Source organism: Tauraco erythrolophus, chromosome 26 (assembly GCF_009769465.1).
Source record: "Tauraco erythrolophus isolate bTauEry1 chromosome 26, bTauEry1.pri, whole genome shotgun sequence".
Taxonomy (NCBI): Eukaryota; Metazoa; Chordata; class Aves; order Musophagiformes; family Musophagidae; genus Tauraco; species Tauraco erythrolophus.
The window spans coordinates 7309465-7330573 of record NC_141490.1 but is presented as its reverse complement, the minus strand read 5'-3'; the positions used below and the strand labels follow the sequence as shown (position 1 = coordinate 7330573).

The 21109-nt window shown below is 53.0% G+C and overlaps 1 protein-coding gene across 4 annotated transcripts in view; it reads right to left on the bottom strand.

Moving 5' to 3' along the window:
* KIRREL3 (kirre like nephrin family adhesion molecule 3) overlaps positions 1-21109 on the bottom strand; it is a 122372-nt gene that overhangs the window by 14142 nt on the left and 87121 nt on the right. For all 4 annotated transcript variants that reach the window (XM_086626826.1, XM_086626828.1, XM_086626827.1 and 1 more), the window contains 4 exons: positions 9266-9414; positions 8724-8851; positions 5681-5807; positions 67-167 (listed from right to left, as the gene is read on the bottom strand). In XM_086626826.1, coding sequence (XP_086482952.1) covers positions 67-167; positions 5681-5807; positions 8724-8851; positions 9266-9414 — 505 coding nt within the window. The remainder of the gene's footprint in view (positions 1-66; positions 168-5680; positions 5808-8723; positions 8852-9265; positions 9415-21109) is intronic.

Below are 21109 nucleotides of genomic sequence, written 5' to 3'. Positions count from 1 at the left end.
GGGCAGGTTTGCCCACCGTAGGGCACCCGAAGGTGTCCAAGGCACCCATGGGATGCTGCTACTCACAATTCGGTCCGGCGGTGGGGTGCTGCGGATGAAGCACTTGATCTGCCCTTTCTGGCCGTGCAGGGCGTGCTGCGTCTGGGTGCTGGAGATGATAGGTGGCCCTGTAAGAGAGAGAGAGGAGAGGGCTGCTGGTATCTCACAGGGCTGCAATGGTGGTGACGGGGAAGGGTGTCAGGGGAGGGATATCCCCCACTTTGAGGGGGAGGGATGGACCAACAGGTCCCTCACCTCCTCTGATCCCAAAGGACACAGAGCTTTGCTTCAAGGCTCTGCTGGTTTTCTGCAAAGCCCCCACAAAGCACCAGGGTCTCCTCATCTCTGCTCCCACACCCCTGGCCTCGGGCAGCGATTAAATCACCCCACGGAATTCTCCGTGGTGAACCTGGCATCTGAGAAGGGCTGTTCGCTCCAGAAGCAAAGCAAGAGCCCAGCCCACCCCGTGTTCCTCTTCTGCGTTCTCCAGGATTTGTTAAGCAACCCTCACACTAATTGGTCCCCTGGGGACTTGAGAAAGCAGTAGGAGGGCAGAAGAAGGCACTGATGGGCAGCTGCTACCCGCAAGCCACCCGTCAGGGACCTGCAATCAGCCTCCCCAAGACTGCGGAGAAATTTCTGCTGGAAAAAACCTTGGGACCGCATCAGCTGGGCTTTCCTGCGTCATTTAGATACCGAAAGGAGCCCAGCCTGGTTGGGAAAGGCCATCCCCGAGCGATACGAGGCCGAACACACCAACCGAGCTGGCTTGGGAAGGGAAATGTCCTCCTCCTGCCTTGGTGGACATCCTGAAGACACAGCTGGGAGAAAAGGGGTTGGAGAAGAGAACGTGGTGGGATCAGCATGTCCCCCCTACACTTCCACCAGCCCTGCTGGGGCGTGGGGACGTCCTCCTGAAGAGAGGATCACCCCAAGGGAGCAGCACAAGAGCTGGAATCCTAATTGCTGTTTATTAGCCTCCTTAATTAAAGCAGATTTGCATTTCTGCGAGTGGCTTGCTGCTGGCAGAACAGAAAACAGGGACAAGCCGGGCTGCAGGCAGCACAGGGCAGGGCAAGGGAGGAGGCAGGAGCTGGTAGATCTTCCCTCACCCCTGCTCAGCTATTTTGGATCTTCTCTTGGAGTCTGTCACTGGGTTTGTCAGAAAATTTAGCCTTCTTGTCCAGCCCACCCATGCCCACGTGTGCTGGGTGATGTGCAAACATGCTACCGACACCGCGGGGCTCCATACCGGCCATGAGAACGGGAAAAAGCTGCAACAGGAGTTGCTACAAGAGGCCAACGTACTGCTGGAGGCAACCTCAGTTGGGTCTTGAGCCCAGGTCACTGGGATGGGTGGAGTGGGAGAGCTTGCTGTGCTCATCTCCTCTCCCATCGAGCCATCTTTTGTGGACTGGAGGAACTCTTCCCATTTCCCTCCCTGCAGTTGAGGTGCTCCTCTAAGAAAAGCCTCAGGGATTCGGGGTAAAGAGGGAAGAAATAGATTCACCTGGGTGTTCCCGACTGACCCTCAGCCAAATCACCCATTTAGGAATTTGCAGAATGCATAAAAATGCACCAAAATACTGAATTCTTCGCTCTGCTGCATTCCCACATACAATTCCCTATCGCAATGATCCCAGTAACGAACTTTCACACTCCCCAAACACTTCCCACCGAGGTAACAGCCCTATCCTTCCTTCCCGATGATGTTCCAAGGGGAGATGCATGGAGAACCAGCTCAGTGAAGCTCACTTCACCGACCAGTGACCAGCAACACGGTTCTGGCAGCTCGGGAAATTCCTGCTGGAAGTGAGCCGCCCTCAAAACTGGTAATAGCGGGAGCTGTGTGTGATGGAGAAGGTCAGGACTTGTTTCGATGTAACGGTCATCACCGGATGTTAGCGGAAACTTTTGTGCCCCTTTTTATCAGAAAAAGAGGAAAAAAAAAAGACATTTTGCTGCTGTTTTCTGCCCAAATGCTCTTCTCTGAGATGTTCTTCTAGGCACGTTCCCAAGGCACATTCTTGTTGATCCAGCTCTGAAAGCCCATCTTCCAGAAGTGCCGGCCGGGGTCTCAGGACAGTTGGGTTGATCCCTCCTTTCAGGCGGACACAGATGGCACCTTCATGAAATAGCTCTTTCCAAGCATGGCCAAGGTGGTAACATCAGCAACCCACATCTGGTGCCCATGCCAAGAGCCGAGTGCGATGGGCAGATGGCCCTAAACGTCTGCTGGGCTTTTTTCCTCCTGGATGGCACTCGTGATGGGGACCCGTTTGGCCCGCTCATCTTCCAAGGGTGGCACAAGGGATGTGGGATGAGCTTCTTGGCGAGCTGAACGTGTGCTAGGTGATCCTCCTGCTCACCTAGTGATGAACCCAAAGCCAATGGAGGCAAGAGCAGCAATGGGATCTGTAGGCCAGGCCCTAATAATAATAATAATAATAATAATAAGCCATGTTCTTTCTATTTCAACAGTTGCACGTTACTTATACATTCTGGAAGCTCTCCAAGACTGGGTGACGCTAGAGAAAAATGGCTTAATAATCATTAAAGGGATCATTTTCCCCCAGGAGAGTGGATTTTAAATGGCACAAATGCCAACGGCTTGGAGTTTTATTATTGCTTCAGGAGTTCAGAGTCGAAGGCTTATCATCATGATAATAGCCTACGACTAAAGACCATTTGTGAGATGAACATGCCCAGAAATAATAGCATGAAGTTGCAGCCTCTTCACATTCGGGGCCGGCGTTTGATTCTCCACCAGGCTCTGGCTCCTTATGAAAGCTGCCAATCTCCGGCTTGGCATTCCGTGCGAAGTGCGAGACAGCCCACAGGCAGGAAAAAGGCTTTAAACAATGTTGCTATGGATATAAATGATGGAGCTATTGGTCGTGGTTATTTTTAGCACGCCGGTGCCAATTTATTGGCGCGGTCCCGGCGGCTCGCACAAAAGAGAAGGCGGCTTGCTGACTCGGGAGCCTTGGAGGAAGGAAAAGATGGCCTTGACTTCTCCAACCTGAACCTTTCCTTCCAAGCCCTCACAGTGTTGGAAATGGTTCGGCAGGAGAGTTTGGTTTAACTCTTTGCTTCCTGCAGAAGCTTGTGGCGGGCAGTATTGCAAGGGACCATCTCAAGGGTCCCCAACCACAAGCAGTGGTGGAAACACGCTTGGTGAAGCCCTCAATGGGCTGCTGCAGGGGACATCATGATGTTCTCCTGACCAAGCAGCGCAGCAGGTCAGCCCCTCCTGTGCTCCCAGCTCTCTGGTAGGCTTGGCTTGGTTTTTTGGGGTGAATTCTAGGCAAATTGAATCCTGAATTAGCCACCCGGAGCTGACCAGCCTTTCTAACAAACCTTTTCTTGCAGAGCAAGATGGGCAGGGGTGGTGGTCCCTGCTCAGCAGCCCCTGCCAAGGCCGGATGACGCATCAACAGACTGTACAGCAGGTAATTCTGCTGTGGAGGGGATCTTGGGGTGCTTCTCCTACCAGGATGGGAGGTGCAACCAGGCTTGTGCGCAGGCAGGAGCATGGAGAGGCTTTGGCTTGTGCGGGGGCCGTAAATCCGACTGCTGCTGATTTATGATGGCATCAACAGTTCCTCGCTTCCTTCTTGCCTCTGCTGCTCCAGCCCTGCCAAACGCTGCTCATTTGCATAATCCTCCTTCCCGTTAACGAGACTCTGAATCATATCTGCTTCCTTTCAGGCTGGTGGCCTCGTGATTTGGCTCGGGGATGGGCTCTCAGCCCTTCTCCACAACCGCAGACCTGGCCGGCGAGGCTGCCAGTGGGGAGGGCAGCGAGTCCCGATCGCAGCACGGGCAAGAGGATGAGGATGCTCTTCCACCTCAGCATCGTGCTGCTACAATTTCTGACTGTTTGGAGAGTGGACGGGGTGCTCCAGGCACAATTGCTGGCTCAGGCTGGGTTGGATGAAGGTCCCTCAGTCGGGATCCCTGTGCTTTCGGCGGGATGGATCAGCCCCTCGGAAGCCCGCGGGCACCGATCAGAGTCTATGCAGCTAACCCAGAACAGACACTTCTAAATGTCTGATCTTACTCTGACGGATCCCAGCCCACGGACAAAGGCACCTGGTAATACCAAGACAATTCTATCACCCTCTGGATTTAACAATCACTTGAAAATATGAAGCGTTCAACTTCCCTCTCAAATTATGGTGGAAAAGACTTTCGACAGAATTCATCAGCTGGATTAGATGCACCGTGCCACGCTCCCGGAGCTGGAGAACTGCTCTAGCTGCAGGATGGGCTGCCAAGACCCAGCGCTTGGTGGATGTCAGACCTGGGGACGCTGCTCTGGGGCTTGGCCACCTTGGTTCTCCTAGCCTGGAGACCCAGGAGACCATCTTGACATGGAGGAGTGGGATTCTCTCCCAGTGGAGGGTCCAACGCCCGTGTTGGCGTGCCCCAACATTGTCACCATGGGCTTGCACCCAGCAGATCCCTCAGCAACAGGTCCTAGCGGGACGGAATGCTGCAGGCAGTTGGCTCCTGGGAGACGGGCGAAGCTGAGTGGCAAACCTGACTGGAACAGATTTCATTTGCTCCGCCATCAGCTCTACAAGGCAAGAAGCTCGGCGGCAGCAGAAGCTCCAAAGCTCCTGAGAGCAGCTTTGCCACGCCGCACGCTCCGACCGGCCCCGCGCCTGCCGAGTGCTTTGCTCCGCATTCAGGGCAGCCACGTGCCTGGGAGATGCCGGGAAAGGAGCAGGCTCTTTGTTTGTGCTAATTTGTTGCTTTGTTTTCCTCGAGCTAGTTTAATTGTAATTAAAACCCAGCAGTCGCCGGGGAAGGAGCAGGCAGGAGCTGAGTCGAAGTCGAGGGAGTGGTTGGTTTTCAGTCCCCCGCTGCGTTGCCCTTGGCTTCCCTTTCCAGCATTATCCGCATGTAAAATTAACGCCTGCGCCGCTTCCCTGCTTATTTTCTTCTCTTTGTGACAGGGAGGGGGGACTGAAGCCCACCGGTTTGTCACCCAGGTGAGACAACGATGCAAAATTCATATTTTGTTTATACCTTTTGCAGCCTGCCTGGCGCTTTCCCTTCCATATTTAAGCTGAAATTCATTATCAGCGGCTGCGGGGTCCTGCCCAGGTCATCGTTAAATGTCAAGGCTCTGGAGTGGGTGAGGGTCTGGGTCACATCCTGACACGGTGCTGGGTGAGCCCCAAGCTGTGGAGGACTTGCTGCCTCTCACAGGCATCCTCACGTGGGCTCTGGGCGAGCAATTAGGCTGCTGGTCTCGGATCCAGGCTCAATTCCCAGCTCTCCGGCTGTACGACAGAGACAATAGTGCTCTCCGACCTTGCAAGGGTTTTGCAAGATAAATCTATTAAAGATTTAAAGACGCCAGCTCCCAGCTACTCAATAAACCCCTGTTGATAATAAGGAACCAAGCAGGTCTTAGATAACGTCGGTTTGGTGGTTTTTTTTTTGCTTTAACCCATGCATCTCCCCGCAAACGAACACGAAAACTAATTTACTCGTATTTCTCGCAGGGCAGGACCCTCCCTGATCCAACCGTGGGTGGGATTCGCTCTGAGAGCAAATATCCGAGGGGATAATTGGGCAACATGAGCTGCTGGAGCAACAGGAGCAGCGATAGAAAGGCAAGAGGTACCGTTGACGGTGAGCGTCACCTCCCGTTCCCCCGCGCCGACCCGCGGGACCACGGCTCGGCACACGTATTTCCCAGCGTCCTCCTGGCGGACGGACTTCAGGGTCAGCTTGTTCTCGTTGCTCAGGACCTGGAAGAGAGGAGGGGGTTGCTTTCAGAGGGGGGTGATGTCAAGTTGAACAAGAGACGTGCATTACGAGCTCAGAGGCAGCCCGGAGAAAATTAAGCAGATGAGCCCGAAGATTTACGTGGCATGGAAATATCACTTACATGCTGTTGACCAAGGAATAAAGAAACGACCCAGTTTTGGAGAATGGTGGAAATAGAAGACCTGTTCCATAGATTTCATAGATTTCATAGATTTCTAGGTTGGAAAAGACCTTAGAGATCATCGAGTCCAACCGTCCCTAATTCCCATTAAACCAGATCCCTAAGTATCCACCTTATTCTTAAACACAGCCAGGGATGGGGACTCAACCACCTCCCTGGGCAGCCTATTCCAGTGGCTGACAACCCTTTCAGTGAAGAAATACTTCCTAACATCCAACCTGAATCTCCCCTGACTAAGCTAATCCTAATCATTTAAATTTTTACCAACTCCAGTTTTGCAAGAAGTCCAAGATACAAGAGAAAAATTTTGGTGGCTGCAGTGACCGGAGCCGAAAAGCCTTCGAGAGACCCACGCTCCACGCTTGCATCTCCACGTTCATGGGTGCAGGGGAGGTTTCCAGCATTGACTCGGGCATTTGGAATCCAGAAGTGGTGGGAGACCACCCTGGCGAGCTGGCAGCCCCCTGGGATCTGCATATCCAGGGAAATCTCAGCTGGTTTTGGCAAGCCCTCCCTACAGCCCGGCTGCTACGTGGCTCTCAGCCCCGGCAGTGCAATTAGCAGCTTTATTAAACCTTGAAAGATGCTGAAGCAGAGGGATCTGGCTGAGGCTGTCAGCAGAATCCCACCACCAGTGGGATTTAAAAAAAAACCCAACTGTGGTGGGTCTGAAACAACTACTGGCTTTTGGAGCAACACATTTCCATGCTGGAAATTTGTGCCTGGCAGCTAATTCCTCCCGGTTGCCCTCACGTCTCTCTCCCAGGGCTCTGCAGACTGGGATCAGCCCATCACCTCTCCTTCCTTCCAGCACCCGCTTGCCCGCTGAGCCCCCGGCTCTGCTGGTTGCTGCTCCCGCAGCTGGCACCCCTGGGGATTTGTGGGATGCGTTGCAAAGCCCTCGGTGCCCTGAGCAGGGGTTGGATATGGATCTGGGTCTCCCTGTAGCAAGAAGATGAGGATCTCACCCCTAAGCTGGCACGAGGCAGAGGCACAGAGTTTCTGATCCCTTTTAAACCCGCTGGTTTAGCATCGATTACAATGGTTTCCATGCGCTCACTTGGCCTCCTCCTCTCTTCTGTCTCTGATTTATTTCCTTCTGGCAAAGCAGAAGGAAAGATCTTTGTGGGAGCCTGATCTGGCTCCGAAAATGTAGGGGTTGGAGAAAAAAAACAGCCCTGATCCCACGTCCCACCGCGACGGCTGGGCGCTGACGGGCTTTACAAAGCAGGACCCACTGCCAGCACCCCTCGGGGGAGATGGAGACAGATGTGGTGACCAGTGCAAACATCTCTGGTGGGTTAAACCAGCCAGTGGGTCTGCCCTGAGCCCTGAGATGCTCCAAGGCAGCACGACTCAGCTAGAGGAAACCAAATAAAAAGGGAGAAGGCTGCTCTGTCGGGTAATGAAGGCAAGTCCTGATGTGTGGCTGGGACCGTCCCCGCTGTGCACGGCTCCGTTCAACTGCCTGGCACGCTCCAGCAGCTTTGAGAAGACGGAATAGCAGTGCACGGAGTGAGACCGTTGCCTATAATGATACCAACCCAGAGAAACAACAACCACAGCTGCGGGATGCGAAACCACCCAGGGATTATCGACCCACGGGGGATTCCTTAGCTGATTCGAGCCATCAGCTCTCCCGAGGCTATAATTGCTTCCCAGGAGATGGTCTCCACCAAGGTCATGACGGTTTGGAAAAAACACCCTGAGCAGCTCATGCCTGAAGGTCTGCTCCCACCCTCGCTCCGTGCCTGGGGAGTGGAGGTGATGGGAGTGACTTGAGCCGCGTGAAGCAGCGGAGCCTTCGGGATGCGTCTGGGCAGACGAAGCTGGAAAGTCACTTTTCAACCCCAAACCAGATGAGTTTCACGTCTTTCTGGATGAGTTTCATGTCTCAGCCCTCCTTTAGCTTCTTAGCGTGGCTTCGCTCAGCCCTCCTGCCCGTAAAGAGGGGATCAGAGCACCCCGCGCCTCCCCGCGCCGACTGAGCCGCGATTAATATTTGCAAAGCTCCTTAACGCTTTGCAGGACAAAAGAGACGTGGAGAAATCTGCTGGGCCACATCCAGGCTCCTCCGGCTCGAGCGAGCTCCAGTTCACCCCAGAATGCGTTGGGATGAGCTCCCAGGTCTGGAGGCCAGAAAGGGCCATCTCAGGAAGGACCATGCGCAGAAGGGCTGCCCATCAGCGAGGGGCTACGTGATGCTCTGGCCTCTGTTCAACCCTTCAGATCCATCATCATGGGAATCAATTCTCCCCCTTTTCGGAATTCTTCGCAAACATCTCCTGCAGGCGAGAGCTCTGGAAGGTGGCTCTGCTAGGGCTCGCTGGGGCAGGGTCAGACAACCTTTCAGGAGTCTGGTTGTCCCTTTGCATCTCCCAGATGGGACTCCAGGCCCGACTTTCCACCCTGCCATCCAAATGCCTCATGGATTCACGCACGCTTTCATCCAAAACGTTCCAAAGGCAAGAAAGCCTTTACTGCTCAATACACTTCTCTGGACCAACTGGGGACTCTCGTCGCAGCCTCGCAGACCCGCAGCCTGGGAGCTGCTGCTCTGCAATGCCATGCTGTCCTCTGCATTTGGAGGAGCTCTGCAGGACCAGCATTTGTCCAGCCAGCAGCTCCCAGGCCATAGGTATGGGCTTTGCTCCATAGGAAGCACCACGCAGCACCTGAATGTGCCATTCTGCACCGCCCCGGTGGCGATTCTTACCACGCCTGAGCCTCGCTTCATCCAGACGATGGTGAGAGATGGGTTCCCAGTCCAGGCACAGTTGAAGACCGCGTCCGAGCCCAAGTCAACGAGGAGGGACTGCGGTTCTGTCGCCATCCTGGGCCCAACTGCACAGAGAAGATCGGAGTTACTCCCAGTGATGGGTTGTGCCAACCAGAAACCCACAAACCAAAGTAGTCACTGTGGCAGGGGAAGCAGTGGTAGGTCTTGATGGACCTATGGGTCACGGCCATGCAAGACCTCCAAATAAAGAAGACAGCGTGAGGCAGGTGCCCGCTGCAACCCCGGAGTGACCAACTCCCCAAGGACCACCACCATGAGCTGTGCGCTCATAAGGCAGGAGGAAATCATGGGTCCCACCACCAGAGCATTTACAAAGCCTGAGCTGCAAGAGAGCCCAGCAAGTCCTGGTCACCGTGGGCAAGTCAGATCCAGCCATGTCCCCTTCTCCTTAATTTCCAGCAGCTCTGCCTGCCCTGCTTAGCCCTGGGAAGTCAGCCTCGAGCTGCCAGATTACTTACAGTAGACGTCCACGGTCCTGCTGATGTTTGTGCTGCCCAGCGCGTTGGTGACCTCGCAGGAGACGGGCTCAAAGAAGAAGGTGTGGTCCACGATGGTCTCGTAGAAGTCACCGGATGCTTCCTTTATAACCTGGCCTTTTTTTGCCCACCTGTTGAAGGAGAAAGAGCATCGTGGCGGTGCCGTCCCGTGGCACTTGCCACTCACCCGTGCGCGACGGCGGAGACTCGCTCGCCCAGCGCGCGCGTCGTAGCGCCCTTGACTTTCCGAGGGACACGCGCTCGTCCTCAGCATCGTCTGCTTCCCCAGGGATGTAGGGATTACAACTGCAGGCTTTGGAGAGGAGACATCAAAGCAACGTGGACGTGTATCCCTATGGAAACCTTTCCAAAATAAACCAAAATCACTATTTCCCTGCGAAAGCTGGTTGCACTGGGAATATTCCTTTGGAATGTGGGGCATGGGTGGAAGACCTCAATGATAGGAGGGATGGGACATGGAGATAGCTGATGGGGAACCACAGGGTGGGGAGAACCGTCCCTTTCTGAACCCTCGCCAACCAACACCGCTGGTCCTTCTACATCAAAACCACTAAAAACCTTCTCGGCTTCCCCCCACTTTCACATCTCTCCTTCTTTTTTTTCTTTTTTTTCCCAATCAAAGAGAACTTTATCCCTTTAAGGCAGCTGAAATAACATTACCCTGAAAAGCCAAGCTGGCATTTGCAACACTGCAACTTGCAAATTGTCTGGGAGAACAAGCTGTCAACTCAGCACTTGAATTAAGCCGCTGTTTGCCAAACAATGAGCAAATGTGACCTAATGGGGCACCATCTGGCAACCTGCCACTCCGAACGGGTGGGAAAGACTGGAGATGCTGTCAGGCGGCGTGAACCTCCAGCCGCTTTTCGGGGGAAGAGAAAGAAAGAGCAGGCGGCAGCCTGGGGAATAAAAAATATAATAATTCTCCCAAAACAACTGACAGGTAAATTAGAGGGAAGAGGTTTTCCCCGAGGAATCTCTGCCCACGTTGTCTTGGGGTTGTCCTCTTCTAGTTGCACCATATGGGTTGGGATGTTTGGGTTGGGGAAAGAGGCGGGTGCTGGGAGCTGGACCTGCCCCATCAGGCTCTGGAGGGACGAGCCATGGATGCTGCTTCCCACGCGGAGTCGGTGGGGTGGTTTTGGGGAAGTTGTCCCCCCTCCACGGCGAACAACATCTGCTCATGGTCCTCCCATGAGTCTCCCACTCCTGCCTTTACTGTTCTCCAGTGCTCATCCCCACCGCTCTGCTATGGGTTCCCCTTGCTTTAATGTCACACTCGTGCTGCCCCAAAGGCAACCAAAGACAACTGGAGTTCAGCGAGCTCCAACAGAGGGTCTGGAGGCACCGACGGCTTCTCCAAGTGCCTCCACGGGGCCGGAGCGAGAGCAAAATGCCGGTCCACGGCTGGCTGCAAAACGCTCCGACGGTGCTGCCGGAGCAAATTCCCGAGGCGGCGGCTAACGCCAACCTAATTGAATCAGGCCAGCTGACCTGCGAGGCTTCACCCACCATCTGATGACACAAGCGTTTCCAAAGAGACGTGGCGGTGGTGCAGATGGGAGCTGATTTGTATGCGCTTATCTGCTCTCTCCTTTCATTTATCTCTGCACCTCTAACAGATGCTGACTGGCCACTTCAGCTTCCCAGTCCTCCCATCCTCCCAGCGCTCCCCTTTCAATAATTAATCAGGAGACGCCGCTTTTATTTCTAGGACTGCGCTTCGTGTGTTAATGAGGGAGGTTCCTTGTATGGAAAAACCAGCACAAGTGACACCTTCCAGGTGCTGCTCCAAAGGTTGGAATGGTCAATGATGCTTTGGTGATGCTTTTCTCCTTCCAGAGGGAACGGCAAGCCAAGCCAAGGGGCTTGCGAGAGGTCGGCCAGGAATGCTGAGTCAGCATCACGCTTCCCTGCCTCCTGATGAGATCTGCCTTGACCTGCTGCAGGAACGACGCTGCCCATCATGGAGAGCATCTGCCAGCGCTGCGGCAGCAGCTTGTCCCTTGGGCATGTTCCTCCTTGCTGGGCTGCAGCTGGAGAGTGCCAGGGGGATCTGCCAGAGCCCCGATATCTCATCCCTGAATCTTCACACAGGTTGTGGGATGGAGGAGAGACACGTCCTCATGGCCTCCTGTTCAGTTTGCTAGTCAAAAAGCCTTGAATCATGGAATCATAGAATGGTTTGGATTGGATGGGACCTCAAAGATCATCTAGTTCCAACCCCCCTGCCATGGACAGGGACACCTTCCACTACACCAGGTTGCCCAAAGCCTCATCCAACCTGGCCTTGAACACTTCCAGGGATGGGGCAGCCACAACTCCTCTGGGCAACCTGTGCCATTGCCTCACCACTCTCTGTGTAAAAAATTTCTGCCTTAGATCTAATTGAAATCTCCCCTCTTTCAGTTTAAAGCCATTGCCCCGTGTCCTGTCACTACACGCCCTTGTCCAAAGCCCCTCTCCAGCTTTCCTGTAGCCCCTTTAGGTACCGGAAGGTGCTGGAAGGTCTCCCCGGAGCCTTCTCTTCTCCCGGCTGAACAGCCCCAACTCTCTCAGCCTGTCTTCAGAGCAGAGGTGCTCCAGCCCTTGCATCATCTCCGTAGCCCTTCTCTGGCCCCGCTCCAACAGCTCCATGTCCTTCTGATGTTGGGGACCCCAGAGCTGGGCGCAGCACTGCAGGGGGTCTCAGGAGAACAGAGCAGAGGGGCAGAATCCCCTCCCTCACCCTGCTGCCCACGCTGCTTTGGATGCAGCCCAGGACACGGTTGGCTTTCTGGGCTGCCAGCGCATGGTGCCAGCTCATGTTGTGCTTCTCATCAACCATGAAGCCTGAACAATTGAAAGCAAGCAAGGAAGGAAGGAAGGGAGGTATTTGTCCCCATAGAGGCTCCCAGCCTCTGAAGGGTCTTGTTCTGCCGCTTGGGTGCTCAAGGAAGGCACCAGGTACACAAAGCCATTTCCTTGCAGCAGTCAATGGGATGGGGTAAGTGCGGCACCGCATCCATGGGAGAATATCCAGTGCTTCGCTCATGCCTGGCACTTTCCTGGCTATTCTGCACAAAACCACCCTCCCTTCTTTGCAGAGGACACGAATGAGGTTTCAAGATGAGGATAAAAGTGACTTGTGAGCTCCCTGGGTCATGTCCTTGCAGCCTGCCTGCAGCTCCTTCTCCCAGCAGAGACATGGAGAGCACCAGCGCTCCAAAACCATATGAAGAAGTGTCCGGAGGTGGACAGACCTCAGGTGAGATCCATCTGGATGTCACAAAAGAAAGCAAAACTTAAGGTTTCCAAGAATTGTTTGACCTTGCATCGGCTTGGGAAAACACACCCCAACAACCGTGGCGCGGTGCTTTATGTATTTGTTCAAATCCGATCGCTTCCGCAAAAATGGATTTCCCGAGCGCAGAGATGTGTCACAAACAGCAATTTTTCGTGCTTCAGCAGAGATCAAGGTCCTTGCTCCAGTTTTCCAAGGCTTAACACTGCTAAATCAATGTGGCTGAACGAGCAGCATAGATCTTTTATAATGTCAAATTGGTTTTTAATAACGACAGCAGATAACCCTCTTGTAAAGCTTCCCGTGACGTGCTCGTGGACAGCCAGAAGGCAACTTACTCATGTTTTTAACAAGCCCATAACGTGTCTTACTCACCTAGTAACTTTTCAGTCATTATTTAGGAACAGAATCTGAATAAAATGGAGATGAGAAGATGCGGAGGATGCTCCAGCAGCCCCATCCATCACCCCCAGCACTTTGGCTCTCCAGGTTTTCTTCCTAATGTCTCACCAGCCTTATCACATGGAGCTTGGCTCCTCGTCATACCACCCTCAAGAGCAGGGGCTTCTTTCATTTATTTTCTTATATTTAGATCTAAGGAAGACATTTTTTACACTGAGGGTGGTGAGGCACTGGAACAGCTTGTCCAGAGAAGTTGTGGCTGCCCCATCCCTGGCAGTGTTCAAGGCCAGGTTGGATGGGGCTTTGAGCAACCTGGTGTAGTGGAAGGTGTCCCTGCCCATGGCAGTGGGGTTGGAACTAGATAATCTTGAAGATCTCATCCAATCCAAACCATTCTGTGATTCTATATCGTTACCTTGAAGGTATTTATAGAGTGCAAACCTGTCACCCAGGGTCTTTTCCAGACTATATGAATTTACATCCTCAGTCTCTCCTCGTGTGACTCAGCCGCTGACTTGTCTGTCATTTTTTTGTGGCTGGTTTTCTTCCAAAGCCGAACCATATGGCAGAGGCTGCAGGGACAGATCTGCACAGCGTCGTTGTGTCCCCCTGTGCCGAGACCACCCCAGGAGAGAGGCGAGGTTCTGCCCTTCGGGATCCTGCCCAAAGGACCTCTTCCCATGATTTTTTGGGGCTTGGCACGCCGCAGAGGACTCAAATGTTGGCCGAGGGGACGCCATGGGCTGCATCCCAGCCTCCCTGCCCTCCTCGGGTGGTCCCCGTGGGGTGACAGTGGCAGCATCACCGTGGGATGCCTTCACTGCCCGCTCTCTACCACCAACAGGCACCTTCTGAGGGCTCAGCTCAAAGTGCACCACTTCTCCTTGCCATCCCATGTCATACGGCCAACGCAGACCTGGCATCCTATCTGCTGCTGTCCTTCATCCCCTTGGGCTTCGCACATTTTCTCGTCTTCCTTCCTCTTCACCAAGCACCATCTCAGCCTGTTTCCCCAGACAGGCATTTCTTCTCCTCCAGGCTGAGTTTCATTTGGTTATTTCCTTCCTCATATTTCTAACCTGTGTTTGTTTTCCTGTGGCCTCTCTGGAGGGAGTGCCCAGTGCCTCCCAATTCAGTATCTTCTGGAAATGAATTGGGTGATGGAGGAAAACAAATTTGAACCAGGAAATAGATATTTCGATCCAAGCTTCAAAGGGATTATTACAGACAGCAATGAAAAAAACAGTGATTAAAAATCAAAAGCTCCAGACCTGTACTGGGCCCTTTTAACACTTGAAGATAAGAGGGAGGGGGGACTTTTCTAAGGAGACATTCTCCAGGGAAATAGCCTTTTTCTGTCTCCACCAATTGCTTCCCAGCTAAGAGTGCCCACAAGCAAGAAAGGGCAGTTTGGGCTACGTGAGCTCACAAGCAATGCTGTGCCTTCGCTTTGATTTTTATACGTCAGTGTTACCTCAGTGACCTGCTCTGGCTTCTGAAGGAAACCTGGTGAGACCACCAGGATGAAGCACTCGTGCTTCCTCCCAGGGTCTCAGTGGAAGATGCTCAGCTGGGTCTTCTTCTGCACGAGAGGTTTTTAGCCAGCAGCTCCATCACTTACCCCCAAGGACCCCGTTTCTGGCTGGGCTCATGGAGCCCATGAAGATCTGACCATGCTCACAACAAGAGCATAGAGCGTTGGTACATCACAGCATCGTTAGCGAGCCCATCACCCACCTGAGCACTGCCAAGCTCGTCCTAACAAATTCCTCTGTCTGCAGGACAAGGATGTGTAATTCTTCAACAAACAGCAGGTGTGAACGAGCTGTTTAGTTTACAACCCTGGGAAGGCTGTAGGACTCCTACATACTCTTCTTGGTAAAGCTCCTCATTGGGCCGTGGCGCGTTCCTTGAACCAGTCCTCCCAGCAGCTCGGCTGCTCTGATGGCGTGTGGAGCGGGGAAGTGGAGTGTGTCGTCATTTTTAATTAACAACGTGAAAGAAAGCAGTTGCTTGCCATATAAATTGTGTTTACTAAGAATGGCTTAAAATAGATAAATATTTTCTTGGACGCATTTTAATTGCTTAATAAAAGTACCGAGAACACCCACAAATACCTTAAATAAATGCACGGCTCCGGGAATGAATTAATTAACATTTCATTCGTGGGAATGGCTATTAATTGCTACAAATTGCTCGGAGAATGGGTTTTGTTGCTTTATTGCCAGCAGTGCCTCCGATTCCTCGTGCCGTAACGTGGCAGTTCCCTCTCATCCTCAGACGAGAGCTGTCTCCGTGCGTGACGGCTGCGAGCATCACCCTGCATCCCTCCGCTGCCCCCGTAGCCCTGGCAGCCCCCATGGGAAGGAGCGGATGGAAAAGGATGGTGCTTCATGGATGATGTGGTGGCATCTCTCGGAGGTCCGTGCCGGGCAAGGACAGAGGATCTGGCAACTCCATGTTTGCAGAGCATCTCCCATGAGTGACAGTCTCGTGAGAGATGACTGAGCGAGTGACAGGGCCCGAGCGGTGTCACGTTACCCCCGGCACGGCTCTGGTGTGATGCATCACACAGATTATTTCCTTCTTAAGAGTAAATTTCTATAATGGTGATCCATGGGGTTATTCCTCTTCTCCTGCTTGCTCCCTCCCTAATGAAGACGTGTGGGGCTTGTGCGGTTCCTCGGTCGCACGTTCGCCGTCCTCCCTCCATGACGATGCAGCAGGTTCATTTATCAGCTGGTGCAGGCAATAGATAATCTCTTCGCCATCTAAATTACAAGACTGGGCCTTCTAGCTTGAGGTTTAATCAAGTTTTAGTTAGTTGATGGTTGATGAGAAGCTCACCATGAGCCGGCAACATGCGCTGGCAGCCCAGAAAGCCAACTGTGTCCTGGGCTGCATCCAAAGCAGCGTGGGCAGCAGGGCGAGGGAGGGGGTTCTGCCCCTCTGCTCTGCTCTCCTGAGACCCCCCTGCAGTGCTGCGTTCAGCTCTGGGGTCCCCAACATCAGAAGGACATGGAGCAGTTGGAGCGGGTCCAGAGAAGGGCCACGGAGATGATCCGAGGGGCTGGAGCACCTCTGCTCTGGAGACAGGCTGGGAGAGTTGGGGTTGTTCAGCTTGGAGAAGAGAAGGCTCCGGGGAGACCTTCCAGCACCTAAAGGGGCTACAAGAAAGTTGGAGAGGGGCTTTGGACAAGGGTGTGTAGTGACAGGACACGGGGCAATGGCTTTAAACTGAAAGACGGGAGATTTCGATTACATCTAAGGCAGAAATTTTTTTACACTGCGGGTGAGGAGGCACTGGGACAGGTTGCCCAGAGGAGTTGTGGCTGCCCCATCCCTGGCAGTGTTCAAGCCCAGGTTGGATGAGGCTCTGAGCAACCTGGTGTAGTGGAGGGTGTCCCTGCCCATGGCAGGGGGGTTGGAACTAGATGGTCTTGGAGGTCCCTTCCAGCCCAAACCATTCTGTGATTCTATGATTCTGTAAGTTCAAGAGGGCAAAGCATGAGCACTCTTGCCGATCGCTAGCTGGTCCTTGAGCATGTGGGCTGGTGAGCAAAGGTGATGGCACCCATGGGAGAGCCACGCTGCTGGGAGAGGCCACCAGTGGTTACCCCTCACCCAGGAGATGAGATGCTCAAGGAAAGGCTTCCGCCTCCAGCCCCTGTCTTGATCAGCCTCCATCCATGCACGGCTGCCACAACAATGACCTCTTCCCAAACCTCTCTGTCCCCGACGTGGGCATCTCGGCTCCACCGCCAGACAAACCCCAGGTCCTAACGGTGGAGATGCTGCACCTCGGAACAGAGGCGCCTGCCTTACTAATCTCCCCCTGCCTATTTTTTTTTCCCATGTGGCTTTTCTTCAGAAACAACTAAACAGTGAGAAAGATTGCAACCTCTTCCTGAATTTTAAGAGTTCGGGCTTGAATCCCAGACAAGGACATGTTTGGTGCCTGATTGCACTCGCTGCGATACACCAGTTTGCCGCTACTGGGGTTTGATTGTTTTTAAACACTCCGGGGTTTTGATGATAATAATAACACCTCGCTGTGCAGAAGAAACCTCTGGCTTGATTTCCTACCTCATCCCAGCTTCGGCGTTCGCCCTCCTGCCAAGCCAGGAAGCCGCTGAAGAGCCTGATTGCTCATCAAACTGCAGCCTTTAGGGGTGGTGCCCGTCTTCAGCACACAGCTTTTGCATCTCCTCCTCACCATCAGCAGGTCCCAAGAGAGGGAAAAACCAGTGGAGCTCCCCAAATCACACCTGAAGATGTTGCAACCAGAGTCCAGCTCTCCAGAGAGCATCGAGGTACCGGAGCTGAGATGGGCATGAACACCCCAGGGCCAGTTCCGTGCTGCCCGTGGCACGGGAGCCTGGAGAAACCCAGGTGAGAAGGTTTCTCTCTCTCGGATGGCACGATTAAATCCGTGTCACCTGCACAGCCTGTACAAGCCGCGGTTCGTTTTGGTGAGAAAACAATCAAAACAGCCTTTCGCTGAGCACAAATTGGCCGCCGAAGTGGAGAGGAAGAAGTAAACAAAGCTGTTAACTTGTCAACGACTTGACTGATCAACCGTGGGAAACAGTTAACGCTGGCTGATGAGGCGTGCGGATAATCAATGGCATAACCCTACGGACTGGGCACGACGGGGCTTTGCAGCTGGAGCTGCAGGAGATCCAGCCGGGAATGTGCCACGTGGACCTCTGTGCATGCCAGAGATGCAAAGTGCCCGTGGTCCCCATGGGTGAGTTGGCCGGGGGGGCGGTGAGAAATAATACCTGCCCAGTGCATGTGCATCCCGTGCTGGACCACGTACCCGGATCGCCGATATTCCCAGGATTATGGACACCAGGGATGCTGGCCGGAGCATGCTCCATCGTGCCCGGCCTGACTCCCGCACTCCATCGTGTCTGCCCCAGCTCCCTCCCCGGCACGAGGGGCTAGTAGGGATGCTCATCCCCTCTGGAAGGCAACCGGAGACGCGCTGACGGAAATGCTATTAGTATTTCGAGGGAAAAGCACAAAACTCCACAGGCTGGGTGATTCCTTCTGCAAATCGAGCTGTTTTCTTGACAGATCCAAACAAAATGCAGACGCTTTAGATCCGGCGCGCTTTGAATCCCGCTGTTTAAAATCCCCCCTCCTCCTTCACCCCCTCCCACGGGAGGGCTGTGCACCCATCCCGTCCCCACGAATCCCTCTTCCGACCCTTCTCTTGCCGCGGCGGATGCTTTTCTTCCCCTGCCCTTTCCCGAGTCCACCCTCTTTTGCAATAACTCCTCACCCCTCCTTAAATCCTCAGCCCCCGAGTCACAGGACCATATGAAAACGGTCTTATTTTTTTTCCCCAAGTTAAATTACCAACATTGAATTCCTGATTTTTCTAGGGGCAGAGAAGGTTTAAAACCGTTCGGACCAGTCTGCAGAAGCAGGCTACGGCAGCCAGCTGCCAAACCAGCTTATCCTGGGGAAATACCGGGGATGTGAGTCACCCCTTGGTCCAGATGAGCTCGGAGGTGTCACCTCTCCTGGGGGAATTTTACCCCTTCGGCAGCGACGCTGCGTTTCATTTCTCCTGCCGACATCGTCTTGACTCATCCCGCCGCACAGCAGACATGACTAATAGCTTAATTATTATTTCTTGCGCGCATCGGGTAATCCAATTTCGTCACGTGGGTTGTGTTTCCTCAAATCGTTTAAGGGGATTAGTCCTTTCTGGGGTCTTCCTACCCCACATCCACCCCCGTAGCAGGATTTCTTTAGCCAGATTTATGGATGTTGGCATGTCGAAGCGCTAATTCTCCGCTGTATTTATCCTCCTGCTCTGCGCCGCGGAGCTGTTCAAACTCTCCTTTCCCTCTACTACATCTCGGATTTTTCACCTAAAAAACATCCCCTGCAACTTTACACCTCCCTGTGCAATTCCTTTGGGATTTGCAGGAAAAAAAATGGCAAATGGAGATGGAAAACCCCAGCGCTTCATCAGCATAAGAAACCTGCTGCCAGGGGAGATCTTGGAGCTGGGACCGCAGGTTTTGGATCACTGAAGGTACTAAATCCACAAACTTCAGGAGAGGAACGATGGAAAGGTTCCTGCCTGCCCACGCATGGGATTCCTGCACAGCCAGAGAGCTGTCGGGTGGCTGGGGCTTTTCAAAGGGTTTTCTCTTTCTTGGTTGACTCCAAAAGCTCCTCCGAGTTTTTGACCTGGGATTGATTTTGGGAAGTTTTCAAGGGCTTTGTGGTTTGATCTCTGCAGTGTTGAGAGGGCTTCAGCACACACCTGGTTGACCTCCCACTAGCACAGTGCTTACAGGAGAGAGGAGACAGACCTCGGCACAGGTTTATATTAACTCTTCAAGGAGAGTGACCAACCTTGGACATGCCAACCAGCCAAGCGATGCTCCCTGCTTTGGACACTGAGCCAGCTCCCTCCAACTCTCCAGTCCCAGCTCGGAGCAAACCCATCGAGACCCTCTGAAGCCCTTCCTTCCCCCGTGACAGCTGCTGTTGTCATCCCACCGCTCAGGCTCACTTTTGAGGCTCTATCCGTCTGAATTTTGGCATCTCCTCCATGGTGTGAGGCACAGCTCCTTCTCTGGCAGGTTCCTTAGCTGGTCCTGCCAGAACAGTTAATTATTCAGGGCTGAACTGTGTCTAGATCAAATGATTCAAGTTAGGATTATCAACAGAGACAACTGTGCTCGGAGGCATGCACCCCAGGTGAAGATGGGTTGAGTCCTAATTAGGTGGCAATCTTCTTGCAGAAGATGCCAAGGGCAGCAATTTCTGTGTCATCCAACATGGGCTCCCGCTGGCTGAACTGCGAGTAACTTGAGGATCTGGCACTTCAAAAGGAGGACTAATAAATGACACATCCAGAAATGCATTCCTGTTGTGCTAATGCAAATGTATAGGCAACATACGGGTGGAGAAGTAGAATAAAGTTATAAGTTCACTGAAAGATCTGCTCGTTTTTTCACTATGAAATCCATCCATCCATCCGTCATTCCATCCATCTCCAAACTTATCCTCAAGTCACTATTCTTGGCCAAGTCTCCTGAATCCCCTTAGACCATCCTGGTAACAGCTCTGCCCTTCTCAGCCATGTCATGAGAAAGTAATCAAACGTGGTGGCATACTGGCACAACAGAGTGACCCATAAGAGCCTTGCGAATATCTATCAATTTCTGTATAAAACAGCATGAAACAGTATTTTTTTTTTTAAAAAAAGAAGTCTCCAAAAGTAAAAACCATTAAGTCCTTAATTACACACTTCAGTAGCAAAGCTCAGCAGTGAGCATTGCTTGGTGCTTTACAGACAAACGGCCTTCTAATCCAGAGCCAACAGCTTGTGTTCTTCCTTCGCTTTAATATTTGCCAACAGCTTCCAGAGAGTTTGCACAGGAACAGAAACCCAGGGATAACTTCAAGACTTGAAGTTAACCGAGTTACTCCATGACCTGTTGCTGGATGAGACCAGAATCCCTTTTGGGTGTTTCTGGGATGAGCTTTGCAAGGTCAGGTGGTGTCTACACCAAACAAGCACACCAAGACAACTTCATGCTGGGTGGAGAGGTGGCTCAGGATGCAAAACCATCCAGGTTTGTGGGGGACAGGCTCTCCTGCCTCAGCTGAGCTTGTGCCATGCCAGCTTTTCCTTTGCTTTCCCAACGAGCCCAGCTTGACTTCCCAACTGAGGAAGCCTCTGTGACATTTGCCCAAGCTCAGCAGCGGGTCCACGCACCAAGAACCTACATACAGCAGGATGAGCCCTGTGATTGCCAGTGTCCAAACTGGGGTAATTACCAGGACAGCTCTTTTAAGCAGAGACAGCATTTCCAAGGATGCTGCTTGGGGAATTAGTCAAGCAAACAAGAACTGATGCGAACTGCAACCACCAAATCACCGCTGGTTTACTGGAGCAGAGACGGTGACGGGGAGAGAAGTCGATGTTAACAATTTCGTCCTCCCTTTAAACCCCCCTCCAATCCCTGAAAACTGCAATAACGGAGCAAAAGGGGAATTAAGAAGTGAAATCCTTTAGCAAAGCACCTGCAGGGCTGAAGGTGGGTGCAAGGCCTGTCCCGGGTCCCTCTTGCACCCCTTGGCTC